The 24,684-nt window shown below is 40.1% G+C and overlaps 1 protein-coding gene across 2 annotated transcripts in view; it reads left to right on the top strand.

Annotated features, from left to right (window-relative positions):
* The window catches only part of LOC130929793 (carboxypeptidase N subunit 2-like), a 75,315-nt gene that overhangs the window by 33,353 nt on the left and 17,278 nt on the right, over nt 1–24,684 (top strand). The window contains exons 1-2 of one of the 2 annotated variants that reach the window (XM_057857299.1): nt 1,179–1,224; nt 10,058–10,115. Coding sequence is in view for 1 of the 2 variants with exons in the window: in XM_057857297.1 (XP_057713280.1) it covers nt 10,058–10,115 (58 nt within the window). In the remaining variant the exon portion in view is untranslated. Of the gene's footprint in view, nt 1–1,178; nt 1,225–10,057; nt 10,116–24,684 lie in introns of those variants that run through there. The other variant, XM_057857297.1, reaches the window with a different exon arrangement.

Below are 24,684 nucleotides of genomic sequence, written 5' to 3'. Positions count from 1 at the left end.
ACTACAGTACTTTCAAAAGTGATGTGTGTTTTTGGAACATAGTCTGGGCCTGAGAATGACGTGTCTTCAATTGTTTGAAATTTTTAAGAAACATTTTTCGGGGGAGCAAAATGAAACAACATGCAGCCTAAGGTGCGGAACCACTGAATTCATGGGTAAGCCCTGATTTCCAGCTTTCTTGTGTGTCGATTTAACAAACCTTGGGCCAGACAAGCCAGCGCAAGTAATGTACTGTATGTAAATATATGGCTACAGTCTGGGTATCAGCTGATGCCAATACGGCCGAGGTTTGGAATCGGTGCAACGCTAGCATTTACGGAAACTTAAAACCAGACAACAAATAATAAAGATAAAATCTTTTCTTGTCACTGTGTAAATGTCGAACAAGATTGATCGGCGACCTCAGCAATTCTCTCTGAACCTTTTCCAGATCATTGCACACGTCACGAGCAGCAAACTCTTAACCTTAGATAAAGAAGTCAAAAAGTAAAGAGTGTGTCGGTGAGCACGTGTGCCTCATACTTCTCAAATGATCTGCCATCACAAAAGTTATATTAAACATTTATGAGTTTTCAGTTGTATGTCTTTATCCTCACAAATCCACGGAAGGTTGTGCTTCCGTAGGTCTGCTCGTTTGCGTTCGCGATAACTCCAGAACGAATAAAGGGATCATCATTAATCCTGCAGGATAGGAAACGGCAGAGATGATTCCGTTTGGGCGTCATCGAGGTCAGAGAAGGAATTTTGCGCCAACTCGATAACGGATTAGCCTATTTGACTCCCAATTTGCAGGGTAGGTGATATGATGACGAGAGAAAGAGTGATGAAGTTTTGGGGCAAAAGTGAAGGGCCCACATTAGCAAATATCACTGAATGTGCCTGCTTAGGCTCAAGTCTGCTCTCAAACAGGGCTCCACTAGTTTGGAATGCCAAGAGAAAGAGAGTGTCACCGTCCTATAATTCTGACTATAAATCCGTCCCAAACCACAAACTGATGTAAGAGTTTGTTGATTCTAAAGTATTTGACGTCGGTCCGGTTTTGCAAGAATTTCCACTCTCGTGTTTGAGTTGTGAGTGCTACGTATTCTTACATTTTACCTCGAAATGCCTTGACCATCCAGGAAACTCTGAGCCACTTTCAGCGAGGGAAAACCTCAGTCGGCGTACAAGAAAAAAGTTGCATCAAGTTATTGCCGGCTTAACTCATTCGCTGCCATCAAGGAGGTAATCCATGAAATAGCATTAATAGATTGCCGATGTGTTCGAGTTTTTTTTGTAAAATTGAGTGTTTTTACCAGAATCGGTAGTGATACGGCACTAAAATGAGGTCATCGGTATTGGGGAGGGCTAAGAAATTTCCAGTTTCCGACTAACGGTCGTCCCTACCCAAGATGGCCGCCAGCGCCGCGCCCCGCCGTAATAAAAGGGGCGCTTGTTGCCCTTCGCGAGGTGACAATAGACATCCACTTGTGATTTTGCTGTGAATTTAAATGAGTCCATCACTATGAGATGTCCGATGCATTTGAAGCAGGAGGTGGCGGCAAATGAACAAACGCTAACTCCAAACCCTGTCCCTAATTCAAATGGTTTGGACGTCCGGCTGTCAGGTTTTGGAATGGACCCAACGCGGGGAAACAACAAAAGGAGGCAAGGCAGGGCAGCGGGAAACTCAAAAATGATTTCGTGTCAGTTAACAAAAAGCAGAGTACAGACAACAAAAGAGCAGGAATTGTAACTTTCTTGTGAACTCAGGAATATCAACTCAAAGGCTTTGACAGGATATCGCTTGGATGGACAGCGAGCGAATAAGGAGAGAAAGCACATTGAATACAGACATGGAGTAACAAGACAATGAGACACAGGTGGTTGATACAAGAGGCAGCGGATTGGTCAAGACACAAGGAGCAGGCCGCAGCAGGTGAAATCAATGGTTAATCACATGGACAAGGCAAAATCTGACCAAAACTCAACTTTTCTCGTCTGCAACTTGTCCAAAATGCTGCTGCTTGATTTTTAACAGGTACATAGCCGTGCTATCGTCACGCCACTGGCTTCCAGTCCATTTTAGAAATGATTTCAAACTTTTACTGTTTATTTTTAATTCTATTAATGGCCAGGCTCCATTTTATTTATCGGAAATTGTAACTTTTCGTAACTCTGGCAGGACTCTTCGCTCGGCCGGCCAGCTTCTTTTACATGTTCCGAGGTCGAAACATAAACAGTGGGGAGACGGATCCTTTGTGGTTGCTGCCCCCAGGCTGTGGAATAGCCTTCCCCCAAAAATCCGCACCACCACGGATGTAGGTCTTTTTAAGTCTCGGCTAAAAACACACCTTTTTAGACTCGCCTTTTACACAGATTAGGATAGCCTGGTTTTTTTTGTTGTTTTTTTTCCCCTTAAGGGCTATTAATGTTTTTGGATTTTATTGTTTTTATTGTCTTATTTGCTGTCCGACTTTTATCGAGATGCACTGTTTTTGTTTCATTAATTTTTTTTCTTAATGTCATTGTACAATACTTTCCTGCCTTTTTATTTATCTTGAGCCTTGTTTTTGTTGTAAAGCACTTTGAGGGCCTTTCGGGTTTTGTAAAGGACTATATAAATAAATTTGATTTGATTTGAACCCAAGGTATGACAGCAGCACTGTCAATGGCAGACCATGAGTTAAGTGGGTGTGTGATAGCAATGGCTTTACAGTCAAGTCAGTATACAGCAATTATAAGTAGTAAAAAAAAAAAAAACCAACTACAGTAGTCGTATATTTTTTCGGTACAGTTTGGACATCAGCCAATACCATGTGGCCGGGTGTGAGCATTGGCATTGGTGTAATACGAGTAAAAACCAGTGCTGTTTTCATGAACAATGACGATAACGAAAATGTTTCGTCGAGGTACCATTTTTTTCATGATGATGACTTGACGAGCTAAAAATGTGGCTTGGGAGACTAGAACATATAGAGAAGAATGCCAGTTAAACGCGACATCTTTTTCTGTTGTATGTTCACAATGAGAGACATTTTCATATTTTACATCAGCTTCCATCGTAGCAGTGTTTGGGTCGTGTCACTCATGAGATGTGCTAGCATGTGTCTCAAGCTAGGCTGCGTTCCATCTTGCTTGTTTGAAAACATGCTAAGATTTGTTTTCTTATCTTGGCAAGAGAGAATATGCAATGTTGCTTTAGCCTTTAACGGTCTGTGTTGAGTGATCATCAGATGCTAAATGTAACCCTTAGCATTAGCATTAGCTCCAGAGTGTCGAGGTGTCCTGGTAAAACAGTGGCTGGTCTAAAGCAGAGCCACTTAGCTCTTCTGGTCAGTAAGTCTAGAGCAGTGGTCTCCAGCCGGGTCCTGAAAGGCCCGCTGTGGGTGCAGGATTTCATTCCAACCAGACAAATGACATCACTTTTTCACCAATCTGGTGTTTTACAAATGCAATCAGTTGACTGCAGTCAGGTGCTGCTTGTTTTAGCAGAAACCTCATTGGTTCAACTATCTGTGCTGGATCGGCAGGAACAACAACCACAACCCACTGAGGGCCTTTGAGGACCGGGTTGGAGACCACTGGTCTAAAGGATGTTACATGCTCAGATATATATGGCGGAAATCACTCAGGTGACTTGAAGTTCCCCCAATTTGGCCAAATTTCAAAATCGTCCGATATGCATGTGTGATACATCATTGGAAAGCTTAAAATCTAAATTTTCTGGGGGAGGAAACATTTTGAACAGGAGGGCATTTAAAAAAAAATGTTTTTTAAACAGCTAAACCCTATCTGGAGGCGAGAGCACACGAGAGCAGAATTACAGACGCCATAACTTTAACGAGATATTATCGCATACTTTCAAGACAAAGCTGTGAATGGCCACAGCTGGATTTTTGGGGGATTTTATGGGTGAAACATATAACAAGGGTCGCCATGCAGAAATCGCAGACATCGAGGAGTGGTTGAGAGTTTCATTTTCATATATTTACCCTTTTAAACGTTTTTTTTTGTTTTTCTTTTTTTTGTTTGGATCGATTATTTATCACCAAAAATATTGGGGAAAATGCGACAGTATCGAAAAAAATACAATTAAGCCATAGTTATGAGGTATATTTCCGTGACTTTTTTGCAGACGCCAATTTTTTCATTGTGACGTCATTTGTTTAAAAGTTTAAAATACTGTATGCGAGGGAATAATTTTTTAGATTTTTTTTTTCTTTTTTTTTTTAAAGTAAATATTAGACATCAGTTAATGATTCTAAGCTAAAAATGACAGACATTTCGAATAATAAATACGATTACCTACCTTCTTTTTATGACTAGGTTGAAACAAAAGCGGTTGCGCGACGTCTGTAAATGGGGGTTCCCAGGGTTAAACGAAAAAATTGAAAATAGTTTGGGGGCTTCATGCGCCATGAATCTGCTATGACAGCATATGGACATATTGTTCTATCAAACACAACAGTTGTTTTGGCTTAAAATACAGCAGTTTCTTTTAAAGAGGAATGCAAGAGCAGAAACCTTTTTTTTCAGTCTTGTCTGTGTTTTCTGCCATATATATATTTATACATAATTTTTTTTTTTTGACTTACAGTTCCTGTTTTATCATCACAAATTTGCTGTTGGCTACAATATGTGCTCATCTGTGTTCATGTTCATTCGAAACTGTTGGAAACCTTTATTTTTTTTGGACTCAAACTTTTATAGACAAGAGCATTTTGAGTAACTGTCAACTAAATCTAGACGAAAACATTTTGAAATGACTAAAATATGAGACTAAGAAGTATTTTCGTCCAAAAGACTAAGACAAAATGAAAAGGGCGGCCAAAAACAACAATGGTAAAACAAGATAGATTTTTATAGCTACTCTGCTCACTGTCAATGGCAGCCAATAAGGTGATGAACATCAAGACATTTGACACCATAATCACATCAATGTTAAATATCCAAGTGGTGCTTTTGACCTTGGCTTGTATACCGCCACTTTCCGGATGGCGTTACAGTTGTCGCGCTCTCCGAAACGAGCCGTTTACGATGCACTCGTAAACAAACATCAGAAGTAGGAGCTCTCCCGCTCGGCCAATGGATGAGCGCACGCTGTCATTTTGTCAAGCGCCGCTAAGATTGGACACCATTCAAGGTCAGGCTATAAATTGTGGCAAATTTAGGCGGGGACTTGAAATACGATACAAGGTTAAAGGGTCGGTTTATGTCGTATGGTGCCCCCGGCATCAGATACATGATCATCGCGAAGTAAATGTACGCGTAGACCAAACCGCGACCCGCTTTTTATTGGTCTTCAGCAAATGGTGAAAATATCGATGCACAAGAAGCTTGAGTTCAGCCTACGTTCTATTGCACTTCTCAGCTTCAACATTAAATGAAGCTAAACAGTGCCTCCCCATTAGCTCAGGGGTCAAAACTGATGATGCACCAATACCGATACCAGTATCCGCAGGGGGGCCGATCCCGCACTAAAATTGTGATATCGGTATCGGCGAGTACCAACAAAGAGGGCGCTGATACCATTTACCGGTCCAGTATTGTAACACTTGACTGCAGCCTTTTTTCCTCATTACATTCTGTCTCTGTGTTGTGTGATGACACGTGATCATTTTGCATGCCAAGTGGCTATCGCTATTGGCCTGCTCCAGACCAATGGGAGCGGGCCAATAGCTGCTCTTAACCAATGCCGGGGCAGATTTTTTTATATGGAAGAAAAACAAATCAGGAGAAATGGCGGCGATCTGAAAATATTTCAGCATAGAATCTCCGAGTAAAATGGCTGCATGCTATATTAGGGCTGAAAGTTTGGCGTTAAATTGGCCAGTTTCAATACCCTGAACCTGATAAAACATTTGAAGATGAAACATGGGAATGAACACAAAGAGTTTGAGGCTGCAACAGCTGGACTGCTATCCAGAGCAAGGGGGCTGGACCGGAGCAACAATCCCTGGTCAGTTCAATTGGTCTACTTTTATTGTCTTTGAGAAAGAAATGGCGCAGTCTTTTGAGATCTGTTTCTAAAGTAGGGTTGCCACCTTTCAGAAATAAGGGACGCCACCCCCCCCCCCCCCCCCCCCCCTCGGCGATGAAAAAAAAAGGGACATCCCCAAAGTCCTAAAATGCATAGAAATGTATCTGTTTACAGTATATATATTCCGTATTGGTTCAATACGCAACACAACATTTAATTTCCACTTAGGAACGATTCCTTATTTCATATAAGGACGGGTGGCAGGCCTTTTCAAAAGTGCTGTAGAAGTAAGCAAAGTAAGCTAAGCTAAGTGGCTAAGTGTGTGTGTCAGAGAAAGAGTCTCACTCGTGAGCACTTTGCATTTGTGCATTGTTATGGCATCTATAGCACCTGTCAAGTTGTACAGTTTCGGCGTAATTTGTACAAGTGAGCACTGATTTTTAAATGTGTACGCGGTATGTTCAAAATCTGTACGTTTTTCGTGCATTAGGTTTTTTTTTCCCCGGATTTTGTCACAGTTTCGGCATCGAGACGATGTGCGTTTCTACGTTGGTTGAATGACGCGAGAAAAGTCAGAGACATGGAAAAAGAGCGGAAGTGGGAAGGAGGGAAGAGTGTTGTGACGCTGTTGTAAACGCGATGCTAAGCTAGGTGGCTCCAATATTTCCTGACTGTAGCCGGCAGCCTACAATCTACGCCCACTTGATGCTACACTAGCTAACATATGCATATAGAACTAGATGCGAAATGACAAACTCGGCGGCGTTAGTAAACAACCGCCATCTTAAAGCAGTAGACTTCTCAGAAAGGCTCTGTTGTCGGGAGCCTTCCTAGCGAACCAAAGTAACTTTTTATCTAAAATACTCCTAAATTGGCAAAATCTTGACTTGAATCTATCTTTAAATGATGAAACAGTTTTAAAACTTCACATGTCAAAAGTAGACAGAATGGAACTAACGCAAAAACGGGAGCAATTTTAACAACTTTAACGGTTGATTCACAACATTAAATGACTTCCAAACATAGCAATGGTTACTATGTTTTTTGGGGGGGGGGGGGTTTTGAAAAATGGAAGGGAAAAAACATGAAAGGTAACACCAGTGACTTTGCCAAGTAACTAATTACTCTTACAATCATGTAACTGAGTTATTAACTTAATTACTTTATGGGAGAAGTAATTTGTAACTGTAATTAATTACTTTTTAAAAGTAAGATTAACAATACTGGTCTTAAAGATGCAGTCTGCAGAATAAAAAGTGACAAAAGCGGAGATTTTATTCTGCCAATTTGTCACCGAACACAATTTGCCCACAAATACTGCTGATCACTTCTCAGAATTAGAAAAGAAATGTTCCCTGACTCAAAGATTGTAAGTTAATTTTATCAATTGACCTTTTTATTTATAATTGGACACACTAACGTACTACTTTTAAGTCAAATTGAATTGGGAGCTGAAGTGCAGCCATCTAAAGACATGATAGAAATTGCCAAAAGCGCTACATACAATTATAACAAAAGTCACAGTTAAATTTCATTAATCATGATGTAGCTGAAGATTGTTTGATTGTTATATGTGACAATATTACCAATAAATTCTTATTATTTAAAAAATTGAGTTTTATTTTTGTTTCATATTGAACGCTATATAAAACGTACGATTAGTCACCAATTTGTAAGGGCGTACAATGCTATTTGTAAGATTGCCAACGGCCTCGGGTTGACAGGTATGCTATAGATGGAGTTGAGTTATGTTGCTGCTGGTGCCCAAAGAGGGACGCTAATAGAGAGAGAGGATGCTGTGGTCAATTATTGTTAGTCATGAAAGTTGCACTGTTTGGTCTTTGAGAGCCAAAACTCAGGGTTTGAAAAAGTTTATTCACTTCATTCATTGTAGTTTTATTTTCTTACTGTCGGGCTAGTATTATACAAGTTTTAACTTCAAGAATTTAGCACTATTTTTTTTTTCATTTGAGAGGCAAATGTTTATTTAGCTATTGTCACCCATACCAGGTATGCAAACCAGGTATCGGTATCGGGGCCCAAAAAAATGGTATCGGTACAACACTAGTCAAAACCTGAAGACTTGTTGAAATCTATGTAGGTGACTGTGTCGGATTTTGCTATGCGATTTGACATGAAAAATAACCCCATGTGATTGAATGAGTTCTCATGCTTGTGATTTTCTTGACTTTTTTGCTGTCGCTGGACATTTTCGAATTGTTCTGCAAACGCTGTATCGTTTTTTTTCTTTTGCAAATATTTTTTTCTATTGAATTTCACACATTATTGGGATGGATACAGGCAAACACAGCAAAATTAGAGAGACAAGTAAATAACAAAGCGTCAAGAGTAAAGGTACCGTCCTAGCTACAAACATTCACATCTTACACATCACAAAAATTTAACAAACAACTTAGTATAATTTTTTTTTTTTTTTTGGTGCAATATCTTGATACTTGTGGATTATTTGTTGCTTGTAGCCCTTAACTCATTTACTGCCATTAACAATTTCAGACATCAAATCCATCTTGACTAAAGACCGTTTTTTCCCATTAGCCCATAGGGCAGCTAAAAATAACCCCCGTGAAGTCTACCTGGCAACAAGTCTTGTTGTTTTTATGGTTATTTTTCCACTTTTCACCGTGGATTTATTGTTGTGTTTATCCGACGACGCTTGAGGCACAAACATCATCTTTTTTCCATTGGTGATATTTATGCCATTGTGGTCGTTTGAAGGCACTTTGTATAGACAATGTGTCAGTATTTGCCCTGTATTAATCAGCAATTTTTCCAGTTTGTTGTTTTTGCCCAAAAAAATCTTGCGGCTTTTGGATTGAAAGTGTGTCAGAATTTGCCCTGGATTTGGACAAGTGGCATATTTGTCCACAGTTTGTAGTTTTTGCGCCAAATTGCTGGCTTTGAGGCCACTTTGGAATGAATGAGTGTGAAAATGTTGACATTTTCTCCTGTTAATGTAAGGATGTCCCTGTACAGATTTTGCGACTTTTTCATACATACCAATCCAGTATGTATAGTTTTAGATCAGTGGTCACTGCAATGGACAGCTATTCAAAAGTTAGGGCCTTTATAGAGCAAATGACTATTTTTGGTCATTTAAAGGAACTTGTAGATTAGCAATTGTAATATGTAATTATAAGAATGTGTTGTTGTTGTTGTTTTAATATTTGATATTATTTTGGATCATTTATTTGACACTTAAGAGTGACCTTAAAAGGGTACTACGGATAGAAAGACATGTATTGTAGTTCTTAAAAGATAAATGTTAGTACGAGTTACAATTTAAATATTAGAACCCCTCTTAATGTTTTCGTTTGAATAACATTTGTAAAATTTTAAATCAAAAAATAAACTCGCAGCTCGCTACTGTTGTTGACGTCGCAAGGCGGTGACGTCACATGGGCTCCCTGCCGTACTTCCACAGTGTCACTCTTTAACTATGTAAAGTAGTGATTTAAATACACCACAAGGTGTCAATGGCGAGTTTTAAATTAATCAGAGATTGAGCCAACGAGTGCGTTTTCTCCCTCGACTGGTGCCGTGGTTCCCTGTTTACTGCGGGTCTATTGTACTTTATGTTCATTTGAGTGTTGTCTTCACAACGTACAAGACTCCTGATAATGGCTCCCGGCATCATAGTTTGAATGTGACAAAATATTGCCATCCAGTGTATTTGTTGAGCTAAATGAGTTGCTAAAATGTTTGAATAGAGTTTGACCAAAGTCTAAGTAAGTTTTATGTGAATTTAGCATATCTATTTTGATTGTGAACGCCAGTTCTCTCTGCATTGTTGTTTAACTGTGCGAGAACTGGACCTCATTATTACAGATTGAAGCACTTTTCTATTTGTGAACATTATTTTTTGGGAGATATGAATCTTGTTTTTGTTGTATTTTCACTATATGACACTTCTTTTTGTTGTGAAGGAATTGCCGAAGCTTTCGCCAATAAACAGCGCGGTCCAATGAACACCTGTGTCAACTCACCTTTCTCTGCCTCTTAGATCTCAATGTGCAAAATAAGGCATTATTATAATCTGTTGGGCATTAATTCGGTTTCATGTCGCTTATTCACCAGGAAGCAACCGCAGGATGATCAACATTCTGGACATCTGCTTTTACGTGACAAAAATAAGGTAAGACGTCATTAGACGTCTCGGTAGAGGCAAACGTCTTCGTGTGTTGTGATGCACGGCCCCGGGCTATCTGCAAAAATAATCAAAGCTGCTGTGTTTCACTGTATACCCTAATCCTATGTAAAGTACACGGCAGCTCTGGATGCTAACAATCTCCATAACAATATTGGAATAAGTTGGATCACACAATAGTGAAGATCTGCAAACAGTTTTTGACATCAAACACTCTCCTGCTCTCGTCATTAGAGCAGCGGAGTGCCGTCACTAGCGAACGTGAATTTGACAAATTTTATTGAAATGAAAAAATTAAGAGGGGTTTTCATATCAAATTATTATAACTCGTACTAACATCTTTTAGGAACTACATGTCTTTCTATCGTGGTACCCTTTAAACCTTTATAGGACAAATGACTATTTTGGGTCAATTAAAGAAACTTGTATATTAGCAATATGTAATTATAAGAATTTATATTTGTTAATATATATTATTTTGGATCATTGACACTTAAGACCTTTAAAACTTTATTGGGCAAGTGACTATTTTTGGTCATTAAAAAAATAAATATTAGCAATTTTTAGTTATTATTTTCCTATGCTTTTTTTTTGGTTATAAATACATTAATAAATGTGCACGAGTTTTTTTTTTTCTTTTTCATGGTGCATACAACTACCACATCAACAGTAGATGTCCAATTCATTTAAACTAAAGACGTGACTTTTAATGCTCGTTTCAGTGCTATTTGACATCCAATCCATTTTGAATGGGAGGTGCCAATAAAAGAAGTCTGTCGTCCCCCGTCAATGAGTGCCCTATAAGGGTTAAAAATGAGAAAAACAAAAAAATCTGTGCACGTAAGTTTTGGGGTTTTTTTTATATGCAAAAAATAGTCATTGCTGATACCGATCATAGTATTGGGGATAAACGGAGTCCGACTGACATACGTGGCTTCTGAGCACGCTTGTTCTGTTTAACGTAGCCGTCATGAGAAAATGGCATGCTGCAGGAGCACCATTCATGTTTAGCTCACGGGAAAGAATTCCGGCTCATCTCTTCGCTTTCAAAACACCCGCACGTGAAACATGAGTATGCGGTAAATAACAAGGCGTGATCTTAAGTCGCGAGGCCCGGGCCAGCCCGGCGTGGCATTCGACACCCGCGGGTGACGGACTCCCAGGGTGGAGCGGATCCATTATGCCCGAGGGCTGCAAACGCAGACTTGAGACAGACTTTACAGTTTGTAAAATGACACTTCAGTCAACACTTGTTCTAAATAGAGCCACACTTTACCACCGTTTAGATCACAGCGATAGCAAATTCGCACGCAGCCCGCTACAGGCTATCTCACCAATAGCTGTCCAATCCAGGCGTCTAAATGGATCAGATATCCATAACCGCAGCTCAAATAATCAGTTGAGAAATAAGCTAGTTGAGACTTTCATTGAATGACTTTGAGGGGAATGACCCCTCTACCAACATGGCCACCCTGAGGCCATGAAAGAGTCAAAAACGGCTGGAGTCAAATACACGATTGCCATTGTCCAACAGACGTTTTATCCAAAAAGGAATTTGAAAACAGGCTTCAAAGTTCCTACAAAAACATGACAAGGCAAAAAAAAACTCAGCTTGAATGCGGTGACGTAGCTTCCTACTGCTCTCCAAACACAGGATAACGGACTGGCACAGGAAAACAAACAAGAGGAGTATTTAAGGAGTAGGGCTAATAGTAAACAGCTGTAGGCACTACAGTAACTAGGGGAGGAAAGACAAAGCTGAATAAGAACACAAAGTAACAGAGGAACCCGGCAAAATAAAACAGGATATGAAAGAACAAAAATCAAATTCGCCGATGGCGGCTCACGACAGAAAGCTCTTTTCATGCTTCTGCCCTGAATTGAAATGGGATTATCAGGAGTAGCTGCCCAATCCATTGGAAGCGGGATGGGTAGCAAGCTAGACATATGCCGATGACCGATTTCAAGGTATACCGTGGTATGAGAAAGTTTTCAAAACTGCATATATCGTACCGTCCCGAAGGGATTAGCTATATTGTATGTCCCAAAAATGCATGGAGAAGTCCCTCGCTTGCAGTTTTCAGGCTCAACCCTCCCCCAGTGAGTCAGTTTTGCTGCAAGACGGCTGGAGGAGGTCAAACTCCGGAGCTTTTTTCCCTCATTTAAGAAAATGAAATCACTGGTATGGGAAAACTTGATAGACCGAGGAGGAAGGCCAACTGACATGTAAAACATGTTTGCAGAGTTTGGCTGCAGAGGAGGCAATACCTCCAATATGATTTCGCATTTATACAAAATGAAAGGTTAGCAAACACTGTCATGAACGTTTCCCACCAGCTACCAGAGTTAACTCCAGCGTGTTTAGTGTTTTTTTTCTTCTCTCTCTCTCTCTTTGGCAACTGTCTGTGTTGAGAGTGACAGTGTGTGTATAATGTAAACATGATAAGTCATACATACGTACTTTTTATGGAAAATAATTATTTATATTCTGATGGTAATAATGTTGGATAAAATAAAGAACTACGTTTATTTGAATTTTATTTTGAATATTTTTTTTTGTGTGTTTGTTTGACCTTAACATTCTACTTATGTTCCAATTTGCTAATATGTTTTGAAAAATGAAAATCCTGTTCAATTAAAAAAAAGTTGTTGTTTTTTTTGTTTTAACCCAGATATCTAAAAGTAACACATTTTAGAGCTGTAATTGCAATACCGTGAAACTGCAATATTTTGGCTTAAAGTGCCTCCGACAGGATAAACAAAGTCTTAAATAGCATTATTATGGGAATTACAGTCATATTTTGAGATGATTCGACTATATACAACAATTGGGCAAAGTGCAGATGACGAGAAATTAGTCTTTTAATCCACCGTTTAGACACACCTACCATTATAGGGCTCTAGTGTCCCCAACAGGAGGATGACATGAGCAGGGTCATGGTTTCATCTGATTTAGAATCCAGCCCATTGAGGGGGAATTATTGAGAACGAGGAAAATGTGACGAAGAGAGCCGCAAAATGGCATTGTTTCAGTCTCCCTACTCCAATATTTTTACAGGATATTCTTTGTATCCAAGTATTTTTCCCCAATAAATGGCAAATAACGGTCTCGTGGTAAATGGAATACGAATACATTTCTTGAATCTTTTGACTGTACAGCCGTTGTTTTGAGACCAGGGCTTTATCTTTCGTCCCCCACGTATGCCTTTCAGTAACTCTTGCTGTTTGATGCGAGCGGAGGCCTAGATAAACGTCTTGTCATGAGTTGATCCGGCGCAGCCATTGAAAAGTTGTAAAGAGGCTCGCAGCTGAAATAAATGTTATCTGAGGTCATCCCATCTGGAATTCCTCATTTGACAAATCGGCAGTTGAATTTTCCCAGCAAGGGCTCCTCCGTGCCTCCCGTTTGTACGCGCACGACTCACATCCCCGGTCGATCCGAGAGTAGCTCGGACAATGTGATTATGTACGAACCGTCTGAAGGACGGTTGCGTAACTCCGCCGAAATTTCTTCCGGACTTTCTGGAGGCAGAAAATGGGTGTCACAAGGATCCCACCACGAGGTTCTTTTTTTCTCACGTTTGATTTTTACAGCAGCCGGTTGAATTTCAGGGCGACTGCTGGGAATTTCATTCCATCGGAGACAAACAGCAGACGTTATAGTCTACTGACTGATGATGAATTTCAAATTTGAATTTCAAGTAAATGTTGTTTCATTTTGGCAGATTGACACAAAAGTTGAAACCAACAAGTTTTATTCAGGCAGAAATAAATGGATTTGCATTTTATTCATTCCTTTGTATGTCAAATTGAATTGCAGAAATACAGCGAACCTCTCTAATTTTCTGAGTAGTACTCAGTAGTTGGAGGCTGCCAGCATATGCAGAGTTTTGCCTGGTGGCCGAAAAGTGTCATTGCATGTAAATGACCTTCCCATATATGACTTTATAATTAAGAGTTTTCCGGTAAAATATTATCTATAACAGTTGTAAAGCAATAAAACAAACAACAGAAATGAATGACATGAACAAAAAAAAAAAAAGAAGATATTTTAATCAAAATTCAAAATTATTTTTTAAACAGATCATGTGACTACCACCTTAGAATGTCATTTGCTTGGCTTAGCCAAAACCACCCGTGGACCCAAGAGGCAAGACGGATATACGTCATTTTTTCAAACCGAAGCTTTCAAAAGCGACAATAACTATTGAGCAAGAACCAAGGGTTGAAAATGTGGACCATGAAACGCCAGACAGCACCGCCAAAATGGTGAGCCGAGTTTCAATTAGCCCCACTGGTGTCTTGCCAATGTAGTTACCCCCGTCAAAAATTGCACACACACACATTAATTATGAGCTATGTCGACTTAAACAATTAATTGAAACCAGAAAAGAACCACAGATATACTGTATATTTTGGACATCGACGTGTATTAAACTGAAGAAACTCCATACGAGACTTGAATTACAGTAATAACAGATATAGGTCATCCTACGAGTAAAACAGCAAAACATTGCCTTTTTTTACGTTCAGTACATACAGTAATTTATGTTATACGACAGAAAAAAGTTTTGTTTTTTTTATGGATGGGCCATGTTTTTAAACCTCGTAGATAACAACATCACATAAACACTGAAATCAAGCAAATCAGTGGCTGCGCCCATGGAATACAATTTTGGACGGGGGTAACTACATTGGCACGACACCGGCGGGCGTACCATATTCAATGGATGACGATCTTGGCGAAAAGTATAGACTAAGCAGCTTGATTTGGAATTCCCCTCAAGAATGATGGGAAACAAAAAACGCTCATTTTCAACTTATTATTATAAATATTCTTGTAAGTTAATTTTATTGTTGGCACTGCTTTTCGGGGTCATCAACATGTTGTGCCTCCCCTGCCCCAAAAGTCAAACTCCGCCTACGGTTGCCAAACCTCCCATTCCAAATGGATTGGACGTCTATGACCAGCAATGGCAGCAATGAAAACATTGAAAAAATTGACATTTGTTCTTCCTCAGGCCAAAATGCAACCGATGACTTTATCACGAGTAGGCCTCCAATCCATTTGAAGCGAGAGCTTTGGCAGGATGTCCGTCAATGGCCGCCATTGAGTTAATGAGGGCCATCTGACATGACTTGACACGCCTTGCCAAAATAATACAAAGAAGAAAGGAAATCTTAATTGATTTGGGTGGCCCGGCTAGTTAGAAGTTAGATGAGAGACGCAAAACTCTTAGAAGAGTAAATAGGAAGGCGGTTGCCGACCAGCTCGTCTGTGCAAACAACACCTACGGACAGTAGGGGTGTGACAAAATATCGAAATGGTGATATATCATGATACTTTGTAACCCTAACCCAAGAATCGAGATACCCTTTTTAAAAGGTGTCAAAGTCTAAATAAATAAATAAATAAAAAGGAACCAACAGGTTGCTACCAAAATCGTCCACCATAATACGTAGTGTCTCAGTTAACTCTAAGGCTGCATTGACGGTGCACGCCGTGAGACTGGGGGTTTTCAGGGCATTTACAGGTCACTTGGGGTTCATTTGAGGTCATTTATAGGTCATTTCCTGTTGAGTTTGAGTCACTGCCTATTCATTTGGGTGATTTCCAGGTCACTTCCTGTTCTGTAACTCAAAACCACCAGGAAGTGACCCATAAAATACCCCAAAATCAACAGGGAGTAAGTGAAGATCAACAGGTAAATGACCTTAAATGGCCCAAAATGACCTCATTGCCTTACATTGGCTGCCACTGACAACCATAGACGTTCAATTTGTTTGAAGTTTCAAACGGATTGGACGTCTACTAGTGATAAACTCATTCCAATTCACAGCAGAAGCTTGTTTTTCTGTTTATTAGTTGTTGGTCAGAAAATCATTTTAGGATATTCTACAAATGTATCGATAATCGTTGTATCGCCATATTGTCAGATCATCGCTATCGTGAGCTTTGTATCGCAAATCGTATCGTATCGTGAGGTACCAAGAGGTTCCCACTCCTAGCGGACAGTGTTGTTAATCTTACTTTTAAAATTGTAATTAATTACAGTTACAAATTACTTCTCCCAAAAACTAATTGCATTAGTAACTCAGTTACCTGAATGTAAAAGTAATTAGTTAGTTGGCAAAGTAACTGGTGTTACTTTTCATGTTTTTTTTTTGTTTGTTTTTTTTCTCAATTAAAAAAAAAAAAAAAAAACAACATAGGTCACACTATGCGCAGTTCAAAGTGTTTTGGGGACAATTCTTTACCCTAAACTTAACTAGACACAGGAGTATTGCAGACGATGCGATAACTAGATAGTAACCTTTGCTATGTTTGGAAGTCATTTAATGTTGTGAATCAACCGTTAAAATTGCTCCCGTTATTGCATTAGTTCCCTTCTGTCTACTTTCGACATATGAAAGTTTTAAAACTGTTTTATAGATAGATTCAAGTCAAGATTTAAAAAATTAAAAAATTTGAAAAAGTTACTTAGGAACGTTCTCTACAACAGACTTCCTGAGAAGTCTACTGCTTTAAGATGCCGGCTGTTTATTGACGCTGGCAAGTCCATCCCTAACCCTATACATGCATAAGTGGAGACCACCGGGGGGGGGGGGGGGGTGTTAGAAAAGTGTCATTGCATGTAATTGACTTTCCTATATATATAAATTTTAATGAAGTAACTTATTTTTAGATTAATAGTGACACAAATGTCCTAGCCAAAATGTGGCCCAAACGCAAAACAACATTACTTCAATCAAAAAAGTTGCTTCAATCAAAAAAATTGACTTCATCAAATCAACATGTTGTGCCCCCTTTCCCCAAAAGTCAAACTCCGCCTATATATACGTGTGCTAACACCGCCGTCTGTCATTTCAAATCTAGTTCTATATACATGTGATATCTACCGTAGCATCATGTGGGCATAGTTTGTAGGCTATCGGCTACAGTCAGGTATTATTGGAGCCACCTAGCATCACAACTCCCTTGCCTCCTCCCCACTCCACCTCTGCTCTCTCGTCTCCGTGAGTCCCTGTCCCTCAGACTTTTCTCGCATTATTCAACCAACGTAGTAACGCATAATAACGCAGGCCTTTACATCCTCAGTAAAGTTAACGGCATTGCCAAGATGAGAAAAGTAATTATTTGGTTACCCACTACTGAAAAAAATAACGCTGTTATACTCTAACACCGTTATTAACAACACTGCCTACGGATTGATTTATGCAAGTAAAGGATTAAACGGCTCACAGTAGAGGAGCTTGACCACCAGACCCGCTAAGCCATCTTTTCTTGACTTGAAGTGAGAATAAGCCACCGGATGGATTTTTTTCACCTCCTCTAATCTGTTCTCAAAGTAATATAACGCTGGACTAGCGTACAGCACAAATGCTATTTTTAGGCGTGACGTAACGCGGAAGTGGGATGTTATGGACACGCCCTCGCATACAAACCATATTGTTTCTGCTTGTTTTCTCCGGTAATCTTTCAAAAAAGAACATGCCGATCAAACACTGCGGCTATAGAACTTGTTGAAATGACACTAGACATTACAATATATGAAGGATGTTTTCTTCATACGTTTCCCTAAACCCAACAAAGAATGGATCAACTTGCGCAGACGTTTAACGCCATTCACATTTCATATGCAGTAAACATTTTGTTGGGGGTCATGGCCCTTCAGAGGATGAAGACGAAAGCCATTTTGATATTTTTTACTTATTTTTTAGCGTGGCCTTTTGCCGTGCTGCTTCTGTCTGACAAGGAATGACCTGGAAAAAAAATGAAAATGGTATCTGACTGCCACTGTTACCTTTTCTGTCGTTAAAAAAAAAAAAAAAACTTTCGTAAAGGGGAAAGTGTAAATATAGAATTAAGATTTGTTAATAATGAAAAAATTGAAAGTGTTTGTTGGCTGTCACCGAGTACCATTTGCAATCGCCACACAAAAATAGCCATGTAAATTGCCCCCAAGAACGGTCAGAGACGTAAGACAACCAAAGGATATAATATATAAGAAAGACAGGGCATATGGTGGTAAAGGATAGATTGTTGAAACAGGAGAAAGCCATTGTCAGTGGCGTAAGGCAATGCAAACAAGAAAAAAGTGTCAATAAAAAAGATAACTCTGGTTCAGGTTGGCTCTTTTTCAGCCCTCGACACTCAAGCCATCTCTTTAACTAAACATTTGTGTGTTCTTCCATCTCTTTACCTGTGAATTTGGCACCGGGGACATCATTTTCGCAGATATTTGGTAGGTTTAGCTCAGTAAACATCTCGTCGTACACTATTTCCATTCATTTATTATTAGGGACTAACGGGAGGTTGACCCGCCTAGCCACAATTGCTAACGTCATAAATATTAATGAGCAAAAATGACGTGTTGCTTGCGGTGCGGTGCGGTACGCCATAGACCAGCGGTATGGTAAGCCACAGACAGCAAAGTCAAATTGGTGCGGGTACACCTATGTTAGCCTTGCACCGATACAGCACTAAAATGATCAATGCTGTGCAATATGTATCTTCTTTTGGTAATCTAATTTCACGCCGCCGATCATCCTACCTAAGCGCCCGTCGCTGTAACTAAAAAAAAAAACAACAACAAAAAAAACGACTTGTCGCCCTTCCCAAACCCATTTGAAGTGGGAGATCTCCCACTTCAAATGGATAGGACGTCTTTTAACATTAGTGACAGCCAATGAGTTAAGTCGTATCTGACCAAGCCGTGAGAGCAATGATTTTACATTCAAGTGAGTATGCAATCATAGTGTTAAAAGAAAAAATGTTTTATCTGTAGCCCAGGCACGTGCAGAGGGGGCGGAGGGTGCTTGAGCACCTGCCGCTTTACCCCTACATGCCCAAAGTGCGCCTTTTGACTGGGCTTTTTTTTGTGCGTATGTGTGTGCTGGCCGACTGTGCAGGCACGCCACCGAGTACTTTACACCGAAGACACCTTTAAAAAAAAAAAAATTAAAAGCCGTCTGAGTGCCGCTAAGCCGGCGCATAAACCCCCACCCCACTCACGCTGTTCCTCTGTGACCTGGGTGTGTGGTGAGGAGTCTGAGGACATCTGGTGGTTAAAAACAAACGGTGTTACCCTATTAAGCTGTGCATAGATTTCATAATGTATTAGGGGGCCTGCATTGTTGGCGAGGCTGTCAAAGCCGACGGAGTGGAATCACAGAGAAAGAGACTTTTTTCGTTGAAAATTCTTGTGAATAAATGCTTAAATCCCCGAATTCTTCATAGATATGGACGTAAAACAGTCTCGATTCTAGGTTAAAAGTAAAAAAAACTGTGCAATTAGCATTTATTTTACGTAAATATTGTGAACTATGATGCCAATGCCGTAGCGGATCATTTCTCCCATTGATTTTTTTCACAAGGTTTCAAAATGCATGCATGGTATGAAAAATATAATCTTTACCTTGAATCCTCGAACAAATCACTCCTGAGACAATCTTTCCTGTTTGTATGTGGTACAGCTTTTGTACTTTTTCAACAGAAATCCGGCATTAGATCACTGCGTGCGTGTGTTTGTGAATAGCTCCTCTTGATGTGGGCGCCCCCCTACTTTAAGGCGAGGTGCAGCACAGACCGATCTGACCCGTCGAAACCAATATGAAGTCTATGAACCGTGTTTGAGCAAATACTGTAGTGAAAATTCTTACACTATGTTTATTGTGGGGATTAAAAAATTTTTTTTTTTTTTAAATAATAATACTATGTAATTTTCTCTTATATTTTTTTCTACTTTAATAACGAATTACCCCCACCCTACCCCAAGGCTGTTTCGACCCGTGTATCTCTACTCGCTATAGGCAACCATATCTGTCCATTCTCTCAACGGTATGTATAAAGGTACAAATCTTTAAGTTCTTTAATAATGAAATACTAGTTTTAAAAAACTGTGCTGATGGTGGGTCAGTGCACATCTCATTTGGTTTGTTCGCGGATGAAAAACAAGGTAAGGAAGTTTTGATATAGAGCAGGGGTGGGCAAACCGGTCCTCGAGGGCCGCAGTGGGTCCTGGTCTTTGTTCCAACTGACCCAGCACAGAGAGTTTAAATAGTTTATCCAATGAGGTTTCAGCAGAAATGAGAAGCACCTGCCAGCAATCGACTGATTGCACTTCAGATTGGAGGAAAGGTGTCCTCTTAATGGGTTGCAACAAAAACCCACACCCACTGCGGCCCTTTGTGGAATAGTTTGCCCACCCCTGATATAGAGGTTGAAGGACGAAAAGAGGCAAAGACTAACTGAGTCACAGCCAGAAAGTGTTGATGACAGTGTTGATTTCTATTCACTGCCCCCCCCCCCCCCCCCCCCCCCCATTAAAGTCCGTCACAGTCAGAGCCAATTATACTGCAAAGCTGGTTAAACTGGAAGTTATGTTGTTTTATGGTGTAATAAATTTTTGTTCATGCGCCCCTTTTGATCGATGAGCACTTGCCCCTCCGTCGATGACTGCGCGGCGCTGCTGTAGCCTATAGTATCGGCATTGGCAGACACCGCACAGCCAAATACGTGAGCCAAAAAAGCACTGACTGAAACATTCTCCTAGTCTGTGAGGAAGATTTTGACGTCTTGTCCATGACATCCGTTTATTTTTTGTCCAATTTTAAACACAGTAGCTTGTTTTTCTCTTCAATAGTTGAATAGTCACTGGATTTCCCGACCCGTCTTTCCATAATTGTTTTTCCGTATTTGACGTAAATTAATTTTTTTCTGTCTTTCTTGTAATGTGCAGCCACTGAAAATGAATTTCCCCAGGGGGACCGATGAACCAAATTCAAATCGTTACGGTGAACCTAATATGGCAAATCAGAGGTTCCCGGCCCTACAAGCGATGTTAGTCACGTGGAGCTGGGAAACGTGTTCCGCTCGCTGCTTTCTGTTCAAAGTTGGGAAAATGGATTTGTGAGACTGCCAGCCTTTAACAATGCAAGTCATTGTCTTTGTAATGTTTTTAAGGTTCACTATAAAACAGCCATTGTTTCCGAAGAGTTGACTCGCTTGCATCTTGGACGAGAGACCGGAGTGAGCGCAGAGAAGCTCGCTTGGATCCCAGAATGATTTTCTGGCTCTCTCCGCGTCTTATGATGATCACCATGTGTCAGCCACGTGGCGGCTTCTCTCATGTCCTTCCGTCCTTTTCATCGACATAATCTTTCTGTGCTGGAAAAAAACGCCAGTGAAACAAAAATGCATAAACGGAACAACCGTGGTAAATCCACACCGTTTTTTTTTTTTTGATAGCCATCACTTTAACCTTTCAGTTTTTTCCACACACCATTGACACTTCTTCAAGGAAAAACATGCGTTTCGATGACTTTTTCCGCTCTACTGACTGATAACATTCAACTATTTTACAAGACTGAATTTTAAATAGCGATGATAATATGTATTCTGGCAAAGGGCCGTCTAGATTTTCTACATTTACTTAAGATACATAATTAATTATATATCTCCAAACTGATTATATTCAGTCCAAATTTTGAAGGATTGCAAATGAAATGCAGGGAGGGACCACTTTTGAAAACTAGCAAAAGAAGTCAGCTTGCCTAAAACAAAGAGCATCTAACTGCAGGAAGAGACGGTAAGCTTGTGTACAGTTTTTGTGTGGGTGTCTTTCTGTACGCTGCTTTCAGTCAACTTTTAACTCGGTGTACACAATCGTCCACCGTGTTACATAAATGACAATCATTCAGCACAAAGCAAGCAACCGCCTTTACATGAGGCTGATCAATAGTAGCTAGCATACTAGCCTGAATGTACACATACAGTACAAGTTCGTTTTTGTTTGGGATGTCTATATGTTCTGTTATGTCGTATTATTTATCTTATTGTTTTAGAATACCTGCCTATGAAATTGAGCAACTGCGCCAACTCCGGCATAGATTTATGTTGATGGTTTTTTATACTGACATGCATTGTCTTAATCAAATAAATGAAATGAAAATGACAAGCTAGCACAAACCTGAGCAACAATGAACACGAACGGTCTTGCAGCTCACCGTTTAGCATTTACACGCAATCATAAATGTTTGGGAGTACAGTCTGCAATGCATAGGTGGAGTTTGACCTTTGTAGGGGGGTACAAAACATGTTGATGACCCCGAAACAGTATCAGCAATAACATTTAAAATTTACAATATACTGTGTCTATGTACATGTGGCTATCAGAGGTTGTGCTAGACTTTTTCGTTGTCTGTCGTTTTGACTGACAGGGTCATAAAAATCCGGCCATAATCAATTTTTACCCGTCACTTAAATTTTTAAAATGATAATAATGACATATTCAATAGTATTTAGTTTTCATTCATTTTTAATCAATATTCTGTCCGAACAAGCTTAACAGAGAATCCACACCGTGCCATCACACATCAAGCAGTTGAATATGTAACTTTTTCTCCGCAGTGACAAAAACAGCTGACTGTGGCCCCAGTAGGTAGGCTGCATATGGAACAATGAAATTAACAGTTCACCTGCTGTGGCCTGAACGCAGTCTCACACCTTCCACCTGGTGCGCATGGACTTGAATTGCGTGCCCGCTTGTGCAGTCCCTCTTTTTTCACCTCTTTAATCAACACCATCGTTGTTTTGGGGCTTTTTGAATAAACTTCGGACACTCAGTTGCTTTGACATTTTTCCGAGTAAGGCCAACGACGTCATGCATCAAGAGAGACAATAGCTAATTAATATGCTCACTCGCCACCCTGTGGTCTGGGGTGTGAATTGCAACCTGTCAAAATGACAGATGGACTTCAGTTTTTTCCGTCACCGTTTTAAAAAACCGGTCAACGACAGAAAATATTCGGTTAACGTGACCCCTGGTTGCTATATATCATGGGTGTCCAAACCTGTCCTCAAGGGTGTCACGTATTAATGTTTCTGCCATTATTGTATTAATGTTTCAGCCATTAATGTATTAATGTTTCTGCCATTAATGTCTCATCTTCTTGCATGTGTAATACTTCAGCTAGTAATGTTTCATCAGCTAGTAATGTTTCATCATATTGTTTCACACACATATATCACAAGACCCTTTATTATGCCGCTCCATACTCATGCATCACAAAGTCCTTTATTATGTCATAAAGAATAACTGAGAAAACTATAAAAGCCTCGAGCAGACAACATCCAGTGTCAGATCGTTTGCGAACAAACATAGGCCTGCATGTCAACTTCCCTTGCCTGTCAACCTTAATAAAATCCTGTGTCTGCGATACGCAACTGGGTCCTCCGTCTCGTACATGACAAAGGGCTGCTGTGGGTCCTGGTGTTTGTTCCTACCAATAGAGCACAGACAGTTTAACCAATGAAGTTTGTGCTAAAACAAGCAGCACCTGACTGCAATCAACTGATTACACTTGTGAGACATCAGATTGGTGAAAAGATGTCGTCTTGTTTTGTAGGAATGAAATCCAGCACCCACTGCGGCCCTACGTGGAATAGTTTGGACACCACTGTTATATATTGCTCTTTAAGTCTCCTTAGGCAGAGGGTTCACTTAATCCCCCCCCCCCCCCCCCCTTCTGTATTTGTTTGCATGCTATCCTCATTAAAATATGAAAACCTATAAATATTTGGGTGGTTTTAGTGAAAGCAGACACTGTTTTATCATTTGTGTGATTTTGACAAAGATCAGATATGATTTGATGGTGATTTTATGCAGAAATGTGACAAATTCCAAAAGGTTCAGATACTTTTTCATACCACAGTAAAATGCTCCACATGCATAAAGGGAACATATAAATGTGAGTTATAACCAGGGGTGCACATAATTTTTTTGCCCAGGTTCTCAGAGGAGGACCTGGAGATGTGACTTGGTCCTCATTGAGCTTGAGAGCCGACCCGCCCGATGCGATAAATTTATGACAAGCTTTACTTAGAGCCAATTAACTTTAATTAATTATATTAACAATTAATGCTTGATTAACATCAACTGGCACAACAAAATTGCCATTACTTTGAAGTGAAATGTACAGAAATAAAAAGCACCAATTCAAAATAAAGGGCATTATGCGGCTCCCACATGAACTCCAAGGCTTTTTAAAAGTGGGATGTCCTCCTCATAAGACCTCATTGAACGTGCATGTTTAGCTTTGTAAAATGCGAGCAAAAACACGTTTGTCAGTGCATGTCGCTGTTCATTACCTTTATTCCGCCACTTGTCCATAGGGCGAGTGGGGTCCTGTTTGACATCGATAGTTTGCTTGATTGCCACATGCTCTCTGTTTTTTTCGTGCTTTTCAAAGTTTGGATGGCTGAAATTCTTTGACCCTACATAAAATGCGCTGCTCTTGTCGGCGACATTGGGATTCTCACGGCACATTTTGTACCGCATTTCCGTGCGAGCATCATTTGCTTCTAGCCACGGTACCTCCTGTAGCCACTTTTCAGCAAAAGTCCTTTTTTTTTTCGGTAGCTCCGGTGACGTCTCTGTCGTCTGTCTGTCTTTTGACGGGGGTGGGGGAACACGGAAGTCATTACTCAGTGTGGCCTGCCTCTTCGACATTTTGAGAAGTTCTTTTCTCGTGTCCGCCGCAAATACAGTGGTCA

The sequence above is a fragment of the Corythoichthys intestinalis genome, chromosome 14 (assembly GCF_030265065.1).
Source record: "Corythoichthys intestinalis isolate RoL2023-P3 chromosome 14, ASM3026506v1, whole genome shotgun sequence".
Taxonomy (NCBI): domain Eukaryota; kingdom Metazoa; phylum Chordata; class Actinopteri; order Syngnathiformes; family Syngnathidae; genus Corythoichthys; species Corythoichthys intestinalis.
This window is presented reverse-complemented; position numbering and strand designations above follow the sequence as displayed.